This window comes from Esox lucius, chromosome 22 (genome assembly GCF_011004845.1).
Source record: "Esox lucius isolate fEsoLuc1 chromosome 22, fEsoLuc1.pri, whole genome shotgun sequence".
Classification (NCBI taxonomy): Eukaryota; Metazoa; Chordata; class Actinopteri; order Esociformes; family Esocidae; genus Esox; species Esox lucius.
Window position 1 is genome coordinate 22787667 of NC_047590.1, and position 17792 is coordinate 22805458.

At 38.6% G+C, this 17792-nt stretch overlaps 1 protein-coding gene across 4 annotated transcripts in view; it reads left to right on the forward strand.

Annotated features, from left to right (window-relative positions):
- The first annotated feature begins 11624 nt into the window (after positions 1–11624).
- The window catches only part of LOC105006671 (integrin alpha-4), a 54250-nt gene continuing 48082 nt past the window's right edge, over positions 11625–17792 (forward strand). For all 4 annotated transcript variants that reach the window (XM_020044388.2, XM_010865310.3, XM_020044389.1 and 1 more), the window contains exons 1-3: positions 11625–11868; positions 12003–12118; positions 14990–15093. In XM_020044388.2, the coding sequence (XP_019899947.1) occupies positions 11702–11868; positions 12003–12118; positions 14990–15093 (387 nt within the window). In that variant the 5' untranslated portion in view covers positions 11625–11701. The remainder of the gene's footprint in view (positions 11869–12002; positions 12119–14989; positions 15094–17792) is intronic.

The window sequence follows — 17792 nt, forward strand, 5'->3', positions numbered from 1 at the left end:
CTTTTTTGGCAAATGAATTACACCCAAAATATGCGTGTATGGAAGTGGAGAGAGTATTTGATAGTCTAACGATTTTGCAGGTTTTCCTACTTACAAAGCATGTAGAGGGCTGTAATTTTTATCATAGGTTCACTTCAACTGTGAGAGACAGAAAATCCAGAAAATCACATTGGTATGATTTTTAAATAATTAATTTGCATTTATTAGCATGACATACGTATTTGATCACCTACCAACCAGTAAGAATTATGGCTCTCACAGACCTGCTAGTTTTTCTTTAAGAAGCACACCTGTTCTCCACTCATTACCTGTATTAACTGCACCTGTTTGAAACTCTTTACCTGTATAAAAGACACCTGTCCACACACTCAATCAAACAGACTCCAACCTCTCCACAATGGCCAAGGCCAGAGAGCGGTGAAAGGACATCAGGGATACAATTGTAGCCCTGCACAAGGCTGGGATGGGCCCCGTCTGAAGTTTGCCAATGACCATCTGGATGATCCAGAGGACGAATGGGAGAAGGTCATGTAGTCTGATGAGACAAAAATAGAGCTTTTTGGACTAAACTCCACTCGCCGTGTTTGGAGGAAGAAGAAGGATGAGTACAAACCCAAGAACACCATCCCAACCGTGAAGCATGGAGGTGGAAAAATCATTCTTTGGGGATGCTTTTCTGCAAAGGGGACAGGACGACTGCACCGTATTGAGGGGAGGATGGATGGGGCCATGTATCGCAAGATCTTGGCCAACAACCTCCTTCCCTCAGTAAGAGCATTGAAGATGGGTCGTGGCTGGGTCTTCCAGCATGACAACGACCCGATACACACAGCCAGGGTAACTAAGGAGTGGCTCCATAAGAAGCATCTCAAGGTCCTGGAGTGGCCTAGCCAGTCTCCAGACCTGAACCCAATAGAAAATCTTTGGGGGGAGCTGAAAGTCTGTATTGCCCAGCGACAGCCCCGAAACCTGAAGGATCTGGAGAAGGTCTGTATGGAGGAGTGGACCAAAATCCCTGCTGCAGTGTGTGCAAACCTGGTCAAGAACTACAGGAAACATATGATCTCTGTAATTGCAAACAAAGGTTTCTGTACCAAATATTAAGTTCTGCTTTTCTGATGTATCAAATACTTATGTCATGCAATAAAATGCTAATGAATTACTTAAAATCATACAATGTGATTTTCGGGATTTTTGTTTTAGACCCCGTCACTCACAGTTGAAGAGTACCTATGATAAAAATGAGACTTCTACATGCTTTGTAAGTGGGAAAACCTGCAAAATTATTCCATACATTCCAAGGGGCTTCAAAGTTTCTTTTTGTCATTACCCTTAATCGCTGCTTGCAGCTATATTTTTTATACACATTTCTAAAGCATGTGCCACCAATGTTCAACAAGGAACGGATCTTGGAAGGTTGTGAAACAATTATCCTCCACTGCCACCAAATTCCTGTATTGTAACCTACCTGGAGTGTCCAGAAGTACAAGGTCATGTGCTCAGAGAAGGCTGAAAGAAGACCACCACTGAATAAGATTCCCACATTGAAGCATATAGATTGGGCAAAGAACTAACTGAAGACAGTTTTTTTCAAAGGTTTTATGGATAGTTGAAATGAGAGTGAATCTTGACGGACCAGATGGATGGGCCTGTGGCCATCACTAATGGACACAGGGCACTGGTATGGGCTGCTATCATTAAGGAGGGGTATTGGTATGGGCTGCTATCATTTAGGATGAAGTGTGCCCTTTTTGGGTTGAAGATGGACTGAAACTCAACTCCCATACCTACTGCCAGTTTCTGGAACATACTTTCTTCAAGCAGTGGTACAGGAAGAAGTACTCAGCATTCAAGAAAGCCATGTTCTTAATGCAGGACAATGCTCCATCACATGCATCCAAGTACTCCACTGCTTGGCTAGCAAGCAAGGGCCTCAAAGATGCCCGAATAATGACCTGACTTAAATCCTATTGAGAACTTGTGGACCCTTCTCAAATGTGAGATTTACAGTCAGGGAAGACAACACACCTCTTTGAACAGCATTTGGGAGGCTGTGGTTGCTTGTGGTTGCTGCTTCAACAAATGCTGATCATGAACAGATCAAGAAACTGACAGACTACATGGATGGAAGGCTCATGGCAGTTATTGAAAAGAAGGGTGGCTATATTTCGGGCACTGAATATATTTGAAAGGCCAGACAATTTATTTAATTTTCATTTTGTGTTACTTATTTGTTGCACTCAAATTGAGAATAAACAAGTGAGTTGGAGAATTTATATTTGTAATTTAGTTGCCTAAAAATTGTGCACACTAATTGTTGCTCATATAATTGTCACACTTATGTATTCCCCTGAGAAAGATCAAAATGAATTTTTCCTTTGTTAAACAGGTTTGAGGTTCAATTATATTTTGGATTGACTGAGAGCATTGTGTATGTTCAACAATAAAATAAATCTTGAAGAATATGTTTTGCCTAATAATTGTGCATGTAGTGTACTATGTCCTTGGTACAGGAAAGTCTAGAGAAGCAGGAAAGTCTAGAGCCAACATTAGCATTAATGACCGGTGTGGCCCTGGTACTGTGGTAAAGCACCAGTGGAAATGCGGTCTGTTGGAAAAAGGGACCTCTTCATCGAACACACTTCCACTCTTCCTCAACAGAAGTTTCTTATTACAGTACACATTCTCATGTAGGTGTTGGTTTTGACCTGGTGGGTCAGTGCAGATTGTAAAGCTGTGGAGATGGTGTACTCTGTAGATCTGTTTGATCAGTAGGGGCAAACTGGTAGGGATCTAGTTTTGGGGAAAGGATTTACACTAGTCTAGAACCGCTAGGCCTTTTAGACCCCCAGTATCCAAAGATAGCTTTGTTAGTATTCAATAGTCTAAAAAATAATGAATTACAGGATTTGTATGTTTTAAATGTCCAATTAATTTGAAGAATACAATAATTAGTTTTTATTTCAGGTCTTAATGATAGGTACATGAAAAAAACAATAACTTCTACAATAACACACACAAGCATTTTAATTTATTAGGCTCTAAAGACAAATTACATTAACATACACCACAAACATTCTTCAGAGTAAATCCAATATTGTTGTTTCGTTTTTTATTTTAATGATGTTCACAGGAGGTGCTAAGGGGTTGCTATTTTGATGCATGGATCGTGTTGACATTAATGACTTTGATGAGCGCTGACATGAGCTGTCCAGCTTTCTTAAAACTCAATGCCACAACTGTTGCTACTTCTATTGGAGAAAACAAAAGGAGATTTCACAAAAATATCTAGGCCTAATACTCAAGGAGTCATAGACAAATCAGCACCACTGACAGAAAATGCAGTTAAACAGCTTAAGTGGTTTTAAGAGCCTGCATTCAAATTGATCCCTGTATAATCTATTCCATTAAGAAAATTGTGAATGAATGTTATATATCTCAGGAATTATGCAATAACCCATGTGGAGTTTATTTTGGCTTTATGTCAAAATTTTAAATACATTTCGTTGAATAAAAGTCTGATAGTCATAATTGACTTCCTTTAGTTTTTGCTACTCTGTATAATGCTCGAATGATTGAACAACATAATAGCATAGGGAGTACAGACTTTACATAAAGTATACATTTTCAACAACAGATAACTAAATACACACCATTTATCGGCGGCCAAGAAATATAAGTGCTCAGGATTTTACCTATAGCTTGTATGAAATAAAATAGTAAATGTATTTAATTATTAAGTTAAACAAACAAAAAAACTTAAGCCACAAATAGACAAAATATATATAATTTCAGTGTGCTACATTGCAAATAAAGTGCTTTGAAATATTAAGCGCTCTGCATTTAACCAACTAATACAATGCACAAACAAAGAAAGGGTAATTTATTATATAAGCCAGTTCTTTTCCAAGTTGTTTTATTCATAGGACAATGCGCCTGTTTGTGGTTCACAGCGAATGCATTTATTATTTTCTGGGTATGCAAGGCTTTTGTTCTTTTGGAGTTGATGGCCAGCAAGGAAGTTGCGGTTCCGCGCAACTCCTGTACGTTTTCAAGTGCTCGATGTGATCAATAACAGAGTTCAATGAATCATGAGAGACAATTGTTTTTATTCAGAATTGTGAGAAACCCGACTTTTGTTGACCTGAGAATTTAAATACTGTGGAAACTGTGCTTAGGTGGGTGCAACCATTCAGATGAGTAAACCTACATTTGTTAAATAATGCAACATTAAAAAAAATTATTGCGAGATGCTGCTGTCATATTTTTCATCATTACACCTCTTCATCCTATTTTTTTTAGCCAAGGCTCTTATCTTTTATCTGGGAGTTGTAACAATATTGGACAGAGGCCGGTGATGGTTCCAACTGCAGAGTGTAAAGTGTAGTTTTATTTAAACAGCAGAAGGAGCGGGCATGAAATCGTGGTCGTTGGACAGGCTTGGGTCATAAATTCCGGACATCCAAAATGTCTATCAAAATTTAAACCCAGTTTGCTTAAAGTGAAAAGGGCCGAGGCTCGCTTCAGAGAAAAAAATACCATGTGATGGCGGACGTCACAGATTGCGGAACATGTTTGTTTTAAAAGACAAGACGCTTTCCAACTAATAGGGCGTTTCAAGCCTTTTCAGCAAGCATGGTCATTGTAGGTGAACGGAGCCAAACTAAACCGCTTTTCCGAAAAGGAAGAAAAGCATTTGCCTCGTCTTAAGCAATATGGGGTAGATTGTGGGTATTGCGTTTAAGTGTGATTAACCTTCAAATTACAAGGACTGTAATTGAACAAAAACATTCCATGCTTCATTTACAATATTGAAAGTATAGTAGGCCTATGCAATATAGACTTTTGTAAGACATTGAATTATTAAAGAAATCACACAGAATTGAAACTAATGAAATTCACAAGCAGGTGAATGTCAAAACATTTCTGCTTCACATCATTCATTAAAAGCTGTTTGGTTAAATAATAGTTTTTCTTTGTCTTTACTAATGATAACTGAGATGATACTTGTTTTTAAACCAACACCTGATACTTGTTGATGGAGTTTAAATTCTAAAATGGTAAATTGACTAATGAACGAATAGGGTATAGATATGTGTTTAAGGTCTACATTGAGTGTCCTTTGGATTACTTATTGTACCTTGATTTTAGTGACATCAAAATCTGTTTTGTGTTGACATCACCATTCTTAGGTGTTTTCTTAATTTCCATCCTAATGTTGAGTTGCTGTGTAGATATGCCAAGCTCATTTTTACAAACTGTAACAATATTAGATGGGTAGGACACTAAATCTAAAATCTTCAGTTAACGGAGGATATCAGCTAAGTTGAAAGAATAACATATCTTGCTACAGACAGTCTGAGGACAATGTCATAAACAATCATAAACAATCAATTTGGCCTTTATTTATGGCCTACCATAAGTGGGTAAAGCCATGGGCTCCAGGAAGGGGGGCAAACCTCCTGGGATGGCCCCTACCATTGTTCCCATCAAATCAGGGCAGCCATTACTAAGAGTTAAATTTGTGTTCAGACTGGTCTCACCTTTGGTCATTTCTTTAACATGAGCTTTTTCAGTTTTGGCATAATCAAACATAAAATTAAAGCTCAATATATTTTCTTCTCAGTAGCTTTAATGTTGAAATGAATGGTATAGAAACCAAATGAAGTGTGGGTAGAGACCAAAAGTAATCCCCCATTGTTTATCATAGAACAATCTTAATGTCAGTAGAACCACAGAAGTGGTGAAAATATGCATAAAGGTAATGATTTAGGGTTTGGGTGACAGCCACTATTGAAGTAAGAAATGTATCAAAGTTTGTACATTTCCCAAAACTTTAGGTCGTTAATTAAGACAATGTTTGTGTTTGTCATGAGGTAGGTTGACCACTGACCTGTGAAAATGCTACATGCTCTGGATATGCTAATACAATCCCCAAGGTGGTTGCAGCAGGTAAACCACAGTAACATTGGCTGGAGATTTTTCTCCTACAATTTAGCTGAGCAGTTTATCCCTTAGTGGGGAAACAAGGCATGTGTGAAGAAACTACAGGAGTTTATGAACACATGGTAGCCAATTTGGCAGACTTGTGTGAAGGTACTCAGGTAAAGTCAAATGTGGGAGCTGTTTAGATATGAAAGACAAATGTTAACAGGTTAGATGGTTTATAAATCTTTTGCACAATGACCTGACTGGCACATTGATGTCTTCTATGGTGTTTTTGAATGTTTGTTTTTAACATTTTCACTTTGTTTTGATTAATATACAGCTCTGGAAGAAATTAAGAGACTACTGCAACTTATTATTTCCTTTCCAAAAATGTCTGAATGGAAGGTTTTGAGTGAGGAACGGAAGGGTTAAGATTAAGAGAGCACTGCAAATTGAACGCTTCTGTTCCTCACTCAAAACTTTTTGAAAGGATAGAAAAAGGTGCAGTGGCCTCTTAATTTCTTTCCGGAGCTGTACAGTATGCAACTCCTTATCGCATGAATTCTACATCCATCCCTATTACCAATTCTTTATTTTTCATGTCCATCTTGAGATGATGGCCAGTGCGGGTTCAGGATGGCATCTCCTGTGGCCATATTTGTCATTGTTCTCCTTTCACTCATGGTGTCATTTTCCATTGACTTAATTAAGTGAAAGCAGGGGGGATGTATGATAATTGATTATGATTGGAAGTTGAGCTTAGGGGTCAAAGCTAATCAAATTTGTACTTATAAGGAGTGACATGAAAAATTATTGTTTTCCTATTTACATAGTTATAACGGAGCATTGACATCTGTTATGTTTCACATCTCTCATTCACAGGATGTTTTTGATTGGTTTATTTGGAAATTATTTTGTTTGATGTAAGGTTCCACTGCTAGTTGCTATTGGGCATTAATATAGGACAAGGAATCAAACATCAACCAAGCCTGTTCTGGATGGAAAAGGAAATTTGACAGAGACTATATGGAAACTTGTCTGAATAGGGTGTATGTTTCACTCTGACGTTGGAACTTCAGAGATCCACAAGTTTTCAGGACGGATCTATTGTCTTCATTGTTGGAAGTTGATGATACATCATGTTACCGCCTGGATACAGACAACTGAGTGTGTGAGTACAAATCCAAGAAGGATTTCTACAATCACCCTGGTCGAATCTGTTTCAAATCATCCTGACCACTCACATGGCAAAACGATGCCAGTGTCAGATCACTTGGCTTCACACTCCATTTGTAGATGAATCATTGACAGCGAGATGAGAATCCACATGAGTACTGAAGGACTCCACATACTACAGGTCAGAGTACCACGGGCCAGTTGACTGGACAAGTCGCATGGTGCCAACACAGTGGAAGACACTGTTGTGGTGTTTTGAATTAGTGAAGTGTTGGAAACTCACTATTCCACTGCACACCTACACTGACTTGTAAGGACAACCAGGCAATTTGCTGGGTCCACATCACACTGACTGCAATAACTGATGTTGGAACTTTACATCACTGATACAAGACAAAGACTGGAGACAAGAACTACAGGACACTTGATTGGAAACTAACTTCATTCTTTACAATCTAAGATTTTCCTAAATTAACTGATGTGGTGATTTCATATGTATGAAGGTTTGTTTCTCGCAAGACAGGTGGGAAACTCAGTACGATGACAATCCCAGTATTGGACTTTGACGTATTTTGTGATGATGCTTAATGACTGACATAATGACGGCTATCATGGTATGTTTCGATAATGAATCCTTCCCTATTAAAGTTAGAATTGTTCCCTATTAAAGGTAGAATTTTTCCCTATTTAAAAGTAGAATCTTTCACAGGTTAAGGATATGCAACAGGATATGCATGATATTGTCGCATGAATCTGTTTTATTTTTTATTGTTCAATGGACTTTGGGGGAATGTTTATTCATGATGTTATGTTGAGTCAGATTTTCTGCTGAACACTAATAGTAGCCTGTTGATGTCAATGTTTCTTGACCCTTTGAGGTGGGGGGGTCGATGACTGTCATAAATTGAGTTGTGTGTCAGAGTGGGGTGTGTCAATTGTCTTGTTTACATTCATTTTCATTTGAGGAACAATAAGACCTCATTGGTCAGATACTGTCTGGAAGGCAAAGCTCTCGATATACAATTTTCGTTCCTACCCTCACCTATGGTCATGACCGAAAGAACTAGATCGCAAGTACAAGTGGCTGAAATGGGTTTTCTCAGAACGGTGGCTGGCTTCTCCCTTAGAGATAATGAGAGAAGCTCAGTCATCCGTGAGGAACTCTGAGCAGAGATATTAAGAAAATGCAATAGAAAATAAGTAGGTCTTCAGTTTATTTTTAAAAACCTCTAAAGACTGTGGTGACCTCAGGTGGTTGGGGAGGGAATTCCACAGTCGAGGCGCAGCCGCCTGGAAGGCCCTATCTCCCATAGTGCGGCGTTTGGACTTGGGGACCTGGAGTGTGTGGCTGTCAGAGGAACAGAGATGTTGGGTTGGATTATGCCTATTGATAAGTTCTTTGAGGTATAATGGTGCACTGCCGTAGACACACTGATAGGCAAGGAGACAGATCTTATACTCAATCCTGAGCCTAAAAGGAAGCCAGTGGAGTTTATAGAGGATGGGTGTGATGTGCTCAGCTTTACGCACCCTCATCAGGACCCTGGCAGCGCAATTCTGGATGTACTGCAGTCTCTGAAGGCTCTTTCCAGGGATCCCGATGAGGAGTGCGTTGCAGTAGTCAAGTCTGGAGGAGACAAGGGCATGGACCAACTTCTCTGCATCAGAAAGAGAGAGAAAGGGGTGAAGTTTGGAGATGTCTGTAAGAATGAACTCTTACAGATAATTTGGAGGTGGGTGTTAAATGATAGGTGGGGGTCGAATCGAACCCCCAAGTTTGTTATAGAGGATGTAAGAGGAATATCATGGCCAGAAAATGAGTAAACGGTCAGGGGGGAGGATCGAAGTTGGGGCTATTTAACTGAAGGAAGTTATCAGTCATCCATGCCCTCGTCTCCTCCAGGCAAGCAGTTAGAGTGTGAAATGATGATGCAGAGGGTGTGGGGTCCAACCTGACATAGAGCTGAGTATCATCAGCATAGCAGTGGAAGGCAACAGCTGATGATGTGGCCCAGGGGGAGCATATAGATGGAGAAAAGGGAAGGGCCGAGGACCGAACCCTGAGGCACTCCACATAAGCGGATGAAGATGAGATGAGATGGATGAGATGGTCAGATACTCCTTTTTGTTTTGTCTTAGTCATTTGTAACATGTGTATGGGCCTTTTCTTTTCATCAGGAATTGAATTGTACTTTAGATTTTTTGTCAAACGTAAAGTTTTTGTTTAAATGTTTGATTGGGGAGGAGTGTTGAAGTGTATGAATGTAAGCTTGTTTATGTTTAGATAACAAAAGAACATCTGTTTATCTGTACACAAGAAGTCACATTCATTCAAAGCACAACAGTAATTAGCCAATGAGCTTACAGTGATCCTGTCCTGCAATGTCTATAAAGTAGAGGACAACCGGAAGTTATTTGAGATGAGATTGAATGAGATGAGCTTGAGTTTGTAAGACCGAGTATCAAGTCTGTAACATCATGAACAGTGGACTATCAAATGCTGCAATAAATAATTGAATTACTCTCTCCCTTGACGACCACCATTATTTCAACCATTATACGAAATGCCTGATTTCTAAAAACTGCATGGAATTGTGACTGTAGAGAATTGCTAACGTGTTCTTTAGTGTTGCCATTGGTTATTTTTGGCAAAAATGGACGAATCTGGTCAAATATGTCTGAGATTTCCCTTCATTTGCATCTTTTCTGATTTGTTGTGTGCCTATGGCTTGGCATTTCTGCCCAGGAGAGTCAACCCAAACCTCTGTGGTCAATATTTTATGGTAAGACTGATTTGATAGAATCTTTTTCATTAGGCTAATTTGAAGACTGAAACATTAGCCTAGCTACTTACAGGCGTAGACCACCCAAAGATCTGCCAAATTTGTCAGCTGTTTTCTTACCTTGAAAGTAATCTAATAGTCTAAGGAAACAGCTGACAAATTTAGATTAGTTGCTGTATGGTAGTGACACATCTGCCTACCACTTGTTGGCATGTTTATAGTGTTTTTGGTTCTGGTATTGTCTGGATCTGTTTGAGCAGAAATGATGGTCTGCTGATGTAGTGTGTGTGTTGGTCTGACTTGTTGCCAGTTTTGCACTAGGTTACTTTGTTGGTAACACCTGACTATGAAGGATGTTGTGCGGTTCATACCCCATGGGCTGATGTAATTGTTTGGATTTATCATCATTTACAGACTGCAGACGTTGCATTAAACAAGCAAGACACTGTAAGCATTGTACGACGCATGCATCTGCGCTGTACTGGGTTACCTTTACGACCTGGAGAAAAAGTTGACCCCCCATTGTATAATTCACACTTTACTGACAAGTGGGGATTGAATAGCATGGCTCACACTCATTAAGCCATTGTCCTTTTATATCAACAAAGCTGTTCGATCGCAAGTCTTTACATATAAAGTTTAAAATCGCTTTAATGGTCTTCCGAGACCATTTGGATATTAAGACAAATTTGGAGTTGCATGCCTAATTCAGGGTTGGTTGAGACGACACATTGGCCCTGTGTAGTGCCTGCTGCTAGCTACTGATCAGCATGGTGTCTTATCATGTGAGGACAGGTGTCGTGTTGCTGCTGTATTTAACTTTGTTTTTGCATAGCTTGCATATTGCATGACTCATGTCCAACTCACGACATCCTGGTGTTTACAAATATCCAAAATACTCCCATATCTTTGCCGGCGGTGGATAGTTTTTCATTCATGCCTTAATGTTTGTTTTAAAGACATCCGCTGTTAGTGTCATGTGGATTGGCCTTTGCTTTATTGTGCACTGCACCAAAGGTGATGTCTTTTTCAAAACTGCCATCACAGCATTTGCTGCCGTATCGATACAGTAGCATCTGCATCGATGCGCTCATCGGCAAGGAGTATGTCAATATATACAGTATATTGCCATATACATTTTTGGAGCACAGCCCTACTCCAGATACTTTCTTTTCCCACAAAGGGCCAGGATGAAAAATGTTATAATGTATAAACTGATTACTGTACATAACTCTAAATAAGAGAATCTGCAAAAAAACTACTAAACTAAGCAGGAAACACTGTTCAACTGTTGAATAATTTAAGCTGTCATTTCTTTGAGATATTTTCCAGGTGTTTTTTCTTACTATTCTTACTTTTCTTACTATACGTTGACATGTTGCTTTGTTTATAAAACAATTTGAAACAACTGTTTCTCAGCTCTCAAAATAAATTTTCCTATATAGTTTCACATCAATAAAATTGAATCAGTATTGCATGAACAATTTTGGCATTTCAGTATGTTTTGTGATCCTGCCATTTTGGAAATTCCTGACATTGATGCAACAATGCCAGTATGAAGATTTGCACATAACTTGTGGTGTTCCAAAATCTTGCATTGCCCTCTCCTTGTTGCTGTGTGTGAAGCTCAGAAATGAGTGTGGCGCTCAGTGTTCTAGTGACCCCGCCTTACTTCCTGTGAAACTGTCTGCCTACTGCATTGTCATAACATTCCTTATCACTATAGATACTGGAAGATGGGTTAGTGAGCTAGAAGTCAGCAAAGCCATTTCGTTAATCTGTTGTCTAATCTAACTCTGCTACTTCTACAAAAAATGACTGCTTACCATTTAGGGAAATATAGCATATTCTGTTTGTACTGTCTTTTACATCATGCCATTTTGTACAATTTGGACATACAGCATGCTATTCCACTCCATGGTCAGAATGGTTCTTTCTTTGGATATTCGGTGTTGCTCCACAAGCATCAGCAGCATACGTGGTGAGTTCAATAAAGAATACATGAAAATATAAATGTTTGAATGTGCAATGGAGAGGAATGATTCATATTTATAGAACTGTAAAATCTTCCATTTGACTGAAATAATTACACATTTCTGATTCTCTCTGTTTTAGGGTATTAGTTGGAGCACCATTTGCAAATTCAAAGTTCAATCAGTCTGTCCAGAAACCTGGAGTAATATACAAGTGCAACATTTCAGGCAAGAAGGAATGTGAAGAGATTCAACTTGGTTAGTATGACAAAAATGTATCTGCCACTGATATCAAACCCATTATCACCCTTAAAAGAAAAGATCACGACATATTTTTCTCAGAAAACTGCAGTATATGAGAATGAAAGGAAAAGTGTTATGACATTGCTGTCAATAAAAGACAAGATTTTTTTTAAATGTTTTTGACAGTTCATTGCAGACAGAGCAAAACAAAAATCTAGTTTTTGTCATTTTATTACATTGCTGACAATAACAGAGAATAACAGGGAAACATACAGTTGTGCTCAAAAGTTTGCTTACCCTTGGATAATTGGTAATACATATACTATTTGTAAAGAAAACATGAGTGAGCAGGCAAAATTATGGTTGTGACCAGGTACGCTGACAGGAATGACAGGGCCTGGGACATATTTTAACTAGGCCACATTCAAATCCCTTTATTTTCAAACACAGATAATACATTTTGTCACATCTTTTCAATTCATAACGTACTCAGTCCCAATCAGCCATTACTTAACTGCTTCACATACTTACATGTTCTCTTTTAGATTTGTCCTACCATTTCTTAGCTCCTAGTTAATTTTTTTTGCATTGTGGCAATGTTTAGCCAGAGAGTTAGAGTACTGAAGTTAGACAGAGTTATTGGTTAAATGTGGGAAAAAAATAATTACAGGATTTTCCAATTCCTCACCCATCAGAAAGCAGTTCCGCACCAATGCCCAATAGAGAATCACATTCCAAAAAATGTGTTTTGGTTCAAATGAAAGTGACAACAGGCACTGGAGAGGCAACAGCAAGACAACCCCCAAAAAGGGAATGCTTTTGGAGGTGGTGGCCACACAATTGCTCTCTGCTTATCCTTCCAGACTGATTCTTCTCTAGTTTTTCATGTTGCGAGTGTCCTTGTCACCACTGGTAGCATGAAGTGGTACCTGCAGCCCATTCAGGTTGCACAGGTAGTTCAGGATGACACAACAGACTCCATGAGGGCCCAACGTCCTCTAGTGAGACCTGTGCTCACAGCCCATCATCATGCAGCTCGATTGGCATTTTCCAGAGAACACCAGAATTGGCAGGTCTGCCATTGGCGCACTGTTCTCTTAAGTTTTTCTCAATAATATGTAAGCAGTGAGAAAGTATTGTCGTTCCTAAGTTTTTCTCAAAACATTGTATTAATGGAGCACTTCACCTTCGGGGGGACCTTAAGTGTTTTTATGTCCAAGCTATTTCTATGGCAGTCAAATATGTTTTATACATAATTGGCCAGAAAGAGCTAGGTTTATGTTTTACACACTAAAAAGCACACCGTATTATGTTACTGTGTGGATTGGGGGTGAGAAATCTGGAAAATGTATGTCGTAAAGTTTGGTTTTAAGGTGCACCATGCACATTTTTATACCGCCTATCAGCAGTGAGTTGAAATTCAGTTCTAGATCTCCAGTAGGATCTGACACTATCAGTGCTAACTACGAGCATACTGACCAGTTTAGAAGCAGTGTCACCTCCAACCATCGATGCTGGAGCAATCAACACAGAATATACAAAGTTAACAGCTAAACCAATCAAAATGTAATCTGGGCTATCTATTGCATTAGATGCAGTGCCATATTTCAGAGACTCATTGATGGCTAGCTAGCTAACATGAAACCATAATCATGCAAGGTAGCGCTTGCGGGAACTATATTATGCATGTTTTGACCACTTTGCACGAGACTAAATATAGCTAAAAAGTTATATAATTTCTTCTTCCGAGCTATAGTCACTCATTTTATTAAACATCGTCAAACAACCCACAGTGCAACACTGTAACACTATTTTACATAAGCAAATGGAATTAAGGAGTCTCTGTTTGGATACAACTTAGCTAGCTAACATTACCTTATCGTCTCAAACAAAGACTTCGTAGAAACCTCCCTATACATATCAGTGCTCATACAAATAAAATAAACAAGAACATTGAATGATTTTCTACGTCAAATAATTGTTTCTCTGTCATTGTTTCAGCTCTTGCCATCTAATAAATGCCAAATTCTCCCGTTTTACTCCATGCTTTGTCTGATGCTCGTGTTGCTTCTGTATATTTTCATTTCTGCAGTGCTCAGTGTTGGCCTACATGAACCCAAACAAACCTTGTCATTGGCCTTCACCTCACACAGCTTCAAAGAAGGACATTCCTATTAATGTCCCAGCCATCTACAGTTTACTTGCAACCATGGCAGTAGGGATAGTGTCTGTTCTGGCACTCGGCTATAAACTATTTATTAACGTTAACTAATGAACATAACATGTTATTATCACATTTTTGGAATGGAAAATGCTGCATAGGGCATCTTTAATTTCATTAAGACTATATTGTACCGACCGTGCTACAAGTACAGGTTATATGTCCCTGATCATTGGATGTCTTTCAGAGATGTTCCTATCAGTAGATACAGTGCTCCTTGACAGTATATGAATCCATTGTGCAATTATAGATTGTTTTAGTATTCACCATGAAATCTTGATGTAATAGGAAACAGCCTTTTTTAATAACAAAACAAGTCTCTAATTACCAATTCCATATGTTGGTTGAGAGGAAATCATGCAGTTTTACATTTAAAAAAAAGGAATTAATACGAAAATAAGTTAATTGTATTAGTTAAATCAAGTTGGTCAGTGCAATCTACTGGATAAACAATTGGGTAGCAAATGGTGTTACCCATACAGGTGAATAAAAAGCACCATGCAGAGAGGATAAAAAGAATAGGGTAGTGAGAGCACTTCTGTTTGGGTAAGATTTGAGCCACTGTCAAGTAATTTATTTACATATGAAGAGCATTTTACATAACAGCAACTTGGCCGAGCAGGAGAGTATTGACAGTTGTGTTGTTTTTACATTTCTCCATACAGGTGTAATGAGTGACATGAACTGTGGTACAAACTGCTTTGCTGATGCGAATCACCAGTGGCTCGGTGTGAGTCTTTCCAGGCGTGAGCAGGATGGACTTGTGTTGGTATGTGTGTGTGTTTGAACCTTATTTAACTATTCACGTGGGAGTCAGAAGCCCTTACAAATGTAGTAAAACCTGACAATTTGGTTCCCACAAGTTATGGTCCCTACAACAGAAAATGCTATTTACGATAGGGCTAGGTTTAGGTATTAGCGTTTAAGTTAAATTTGGGCATAAAGTGTAGGTTATTTATGTTAAGTTTAGGGTTCAGGGTTAGAGAAAATAAGAAATTTAAAGCTGCCAGTGTTTTTTTGTCACTTATTATTTTGTTGACCTTACGCTGAAATAATAGAAATATAGTTTGTACAACTAAAGTCTAGGCTATATAGAAACAAGTTGATACTAAGTTAAACTGTATACATTTGCATTCTACCTCATTTTGCTAGTTGATAAATAGAAATACTAGAACAATATCATTGTATATTGTTTTGTATGGAAACCCAGAAACACCTTTATTTAACCATTTTAGAATTATCGACAGTGCTTCAGAAGTTTGTTGACCCTTTCACATTCTCCACATTTTCTATGCCCAGATGTACAAATGGCTGTGTCCAGATGCAATGTGCAAAGCTGGTAGAGACTTTTTCAAATAGATTAATGACTGTAATTGCTGCCAAAGATGCCTCTACCAAATACTGACTATAGGGGATGAATACGAATGGGATCAATTATCAGTTATACAGTTAGGTCCAGAAATAATTGGACACTGACACAAGTTAGTTTTTTTGACTGTTTACCAAAATATATGTAAGTTACAGTTAAATAATTAATATGGGCTAAAAGTACAGTCTCTCAGCTTTAATGTGAGGATATTCACATCCAAATTGGAGAAAGGGTTTAAGAATTATAGCTCTTTAATATACAGCTCTGGAAAAAATAGAGACCACTGCACCTTTTTCTTTCCAGTGGTCTATTAATTTGTTCTGGAGCTGTATAGCCCCCTCTTTCTCTAGGACCAAATGTAATTGGACAGTTGACTCAAAAGCTCTTTCATGGACAGGTGCGGGTTATTCCCTCATTTCTTCATCAATAAAGCAGGTAAAATGTCTGGAGTTGATTCCAGCTGTGGCATTCACATTTCGAAGCTGTTGTTCTGAACTCACAACATACGGTGACAGGAGCTCTTAATGCAAGTGAAACAGGCCATACTTAGGCTTGCAAAAAAAATCCATTAGAGAGATAGCAGGAACATTAGGAGTGGCCAAATCAGCAGTTTTTTACATTCTGAGAAAAACAACGCACTGGTGAACACACTTCAGCACAAAAAGGCTTGGACGCCTGTGGAAGACAACAGTGGTGGATGATCGTAGGATCCTGTCTATGGTAAAGAAAAACCCATTCACAACATCCAGCCAAGTGAAGAACACACTCCAGGAGGTAGGCATATCATTATTCAATTCTACCATAAAGAGAATACTTCACAAGAGCAAATACAGGGGGTCCACCACAAGGTGCAAACCATTCATAAGCCTCAAGAATAGAAAGGCGAGATTAGACAGATTAAACATCTAAAAAAGGCAGCCCAATTCTGGAATAGCATTCTTTGGACAGATTAAACGAAGATTAACCTGTACCAGAATGATGGGAAGAAAAAAGTATGGAGATGGCTTGGAACGGCATCCTCTGTAAAACAGCATCATCTGTTAAACATGGTTGTGGCAGTGATGGCATGGGCATGCATGGCTTTCTATGGCACTGGGTCATTGGAAGCCATGCTACTAGTGTATTAATCATGTGACAGAAGACTGCAGCAGCCAGATAATTTTTGAAGTGTATATGGATATATTGTCTGCTCAGATTCGGCCAAATTCAGCGAAGTTGATTGGATGGCGCTTCACTTTAGAGATGGACGATGACCCAAAACCTACTGCAAAACCAATCCAGGAGTTTTGAAGGCAAAGAAGTGACATTCTGCAATGGCCGAGTCAATCACCTTATCTCAACCAGATTGAGCATGCATTTTCTGAAGACAAAACTTAAGGCAGAAAGACCCATGAACAAACAACAACTGAAGACAGCTGCAGTAAAGGCCTGGCAAAACATCACAAAGGAGGAAACCCAGGGTTTGGTAATTTCCATGCATTCCAGACTTAAAGCAGTCGTTGCCTGCCAAGGTTTCTCGACAAAGTGTTAAAGAACATTTTATTTATGATTGTGTTAATTTGTTCAAGTACATTTGAGCCCCTGAAATAAGGGGATTGTGAATGAAAATGGTTGCAATTCCTAAATGTTTCATACATTTCAACATTTAGAAAATGTTGTTCTACAATTTAATTAAAGCTGAAAGTCTGCACTTCAATTGCATCTCGGTTGTTTCATTTCAAATTTATTGTGGTGGCGTGCAGAGCCAAAATTATGAAAATTGTGTCAGTGTCCAAATATTTCCGTACCTAACTGTATATCAATTCTATTTTAAATTTATTTAGAACAATTTGCTGACCTTATTTTTCACTTTGGCGTATGGACCTTTATGTTAAAAACTACTAATACAATCCATGTATAGTTCATGTAGGACTCTTTCACTTCTGCATCATATTAATTCAGTCTCTGGCCCCATCACTGATAGAAATGAGAGAATGTATGCTTTTAATCACTATTTTCTTGCAGCAAGGTATATTTGATTTATCTCAATTTAGTTGAGATTTAATTAAATTAATCTCTGATCTGGATACTGGAGAAGGGAATTAGCTGGGTGATACTGA